Below are 2,518 nucleotides of genomic sequence, written 5' to 3' on the forward strand. Positions count from 1 at the left end.
ATATTTGGGAAAATTCTTTCATGGAAAGGTTTTTGCAGCCCTGGCACAGCTGCCCAGGGCAGTTTGGAGTCCCCATCCCTGGAGGGATTTAAAATCCTTGTGGATGTGGCAGTTGGGGACACGGGCAGTGCTGGCCTTGGCAGTGCTGGGAATGGTTGGACTCGGTGAACTTGGAGGGCTTTTCCAGCCAAAACAATTCCACAATTCCAATAATGGAGATATTTATAACCCCAGCACAGCTCTTTGGCCCATCAGAAGCTCAGTGTTTTCAGCCATGTGACACAATGCATTTGGTTGCTTTATTTGGATTGATTTGATTCTGATGTTGATGTTTAACCAAGGTATGTAATTCAGCTTCTTTTTGTTGTTTGGTGATTTTTTTTCCAACAGATGTGGGAAGAGGCCATTGCCTTGGGTAAAGAACTTGCAGAACAGTATGAAAATGAAATGTTTGATTATGAACAACTCAGTGAACTGCTGGTAGGTTTTTTTTAATGACACAGACACTGCAATAATTTATTTCAGAGTTGAATCTCAAAGCTTTTAAAATTATATATAAAATAATATAGCAATGACAATAAAATGCAGAAATAAATAACCATCATGGCTTTGTTGGACCAATGTCAATTAACTGGATACCACTGGATTGTCTGAAAAACATTGAATTTTTTTTTTTTTAGCTGAAAGAAAAACATTTCAGTAATGTTAAGCTGATTTATTTGGGGTATAAAAGGAAATTTTGAATTTAAATATAAATGGGAACGTGAAAAAAAAATCCCCATTCTCTCTCAAGTGTCTTTCTATATTCACATTTCTTTTTTTAGGTATGAATAATCCCCAAGCATTCATGTCTCCAGTCAGTTATTTTTGCCCTGACGTTACCCATTCATTATTCCTGCACCATTTTTTTCCTCCTGTTCTCTTCCAGAGAGATAAATGGCAGCTGTCACTGTCCCTCCTCAGGTCCCAACCATTTCCACAGGAGTTGGGATGTGATTCCAGTTTTGTTCTGAAAATTCTCAGCTCTAAAGTTTTTGATACCTTTTTCTTTTGCACTCAGAGTACATTTTCCATAATTTCTTTGAATTGTTTATTTGTTTTTTTTTATGCCAGTGTATCTGAGCTGGGCATTTCTGCAGTGTTGAATTTAACTCCACACAGCCCCAGCTCGCTGCTCCTGCTGGAGTGGGCACAGAATATTCTTCATTTCAGTGTAAAAGGAATTGGGTAGGATTGTTCCTCAGCTGGGAATGGTTGTCAGATGTGATAATTCACCAGGGAGTGGCTGCTCTCCGAGTCCCTCACTTTTAATTTTCCATCTCCTTTTTGCTTGTACATGGGAATGTGAACGGGTTTGTCACAGAGGCAGCCACTCTTTAATTATGCTGCTGGATCCATTTTGGAGGAGAGGTTGGAACTTGCACTTTATTCCTTGTAGCCAATGATCACGGAGTGGGCAAATGATTTGTTTTGGGAGGACCTTAAAGCTCATCCAGTTCCACCCACTTTGCCCTGGGCAGGGACACCTTCCACTGTCCCAGGGTGCTCCAAGCCCTGTCCAACCTGGCCTTGGGTGTTTCCATGGAGTTTCTCCCTCTTCTAAGAAGGGAGACCAAGAACTTCCAATCCTCACATCAGACAATTGAGTTTATCTGCTCTTTATCCATCAGCCAGGAGATGAGATGTCACAGAATTAGTCCTGGCGTGCATTTCCCTCACAAGACAGGGATCAAAATTCACTCTTCTGCATGAGTCAGGTCTCACATACCCCATCAGATTTTCTTGCTGCTACTGCTGAACAGCTCTTCTTTTTCTCCCACAATAAAATTCTGAAGTTTTTTTGTTCTTTCTATTCTCCCTCTCGTCTTTTCTTCAAGCAATATTAAATATTATCCTCTGAGACAATTCATAAATGACAAAATAGTTTTGCTCCAGACAAGCTGTGAAGTACTCAGCAGATCTGGGTCTTTGTAGTCTTGGTGCCATTTACTGTTATCTGTTGTATGGGAGCAGCACTAAACCTCCCCCCAGATCAAAAGACATTCTCTTTGCAGAAATAATAGACTAAAAATAAGTTAATGAACAGATCTTCTGAAGCTGCTCATTTGCTATTATTTCATCATTAGAGATAAAGAACTCGGCGTCGAAGGCAGATGGTGTCTGACATGCGTGTGTTTATTCCAAAATCCACATTTTCCTGCAGTTCTCAACTGCCTGCTTTCCATATGCAAATTCACACTTGTAAATATGGAAGAGAAATAGTAGAAAAATGTAATGAGATGCAAGAGCCCAAAACTGACAAGTCAGCACTGTTGGGATGAGCTGTGTGTGGCTTCATCCTTCCAGTGTCACAATCCTTCTGGTGTCAGAGGTGTCACAACTGGAATTTCAGATTACCCTGCAAATTCCTCACCTCCACTGCCAGTGAAATGTTGGATGTGAGTCAGTGAGGTTCACCAAGATGAGGTCCATCAAAATTGAGATATTGGATATGGAACAGTGAGGTTCACCAAGATGA

General features: G+C 40.7%; 1 protein-coding gene across 2 annotated transcripts in view; it reads left to right on the top strand.

Annotated features, from left to right (window-relative positions):
* Positions 1–2,518, top strand: part of DOCK1 (dedicator of cytokinesis 1) — a 263,271-nt gene that overhangs the window by 222,188 nt on the left and 38,565 nt on the right. For both annotated transcript variants that reach the window (XM_015632986.3, XM_015632987.3), the window contains exon 39: positions 391–480. In XM_015632986.3, the coding sequence (XP_015488472.1) occupies positions 391–480 (90 nt within the window). The remainder of the gene's footprint in view (positions 1–390; positions 481–2,518) is intronic.

This window comes from Parus major, chromosome 6 (genome assembly GCF_001522545.3).
Source record: "Parus major isolate Abel chromosome 6, Parus_major1.1, whole genome shotgun sequence".
Lineage (NCBI taxonomy): Eukaryota > Metazoa > Chordata > Aves > Passeriformes > Paridae > Parus > Parus major.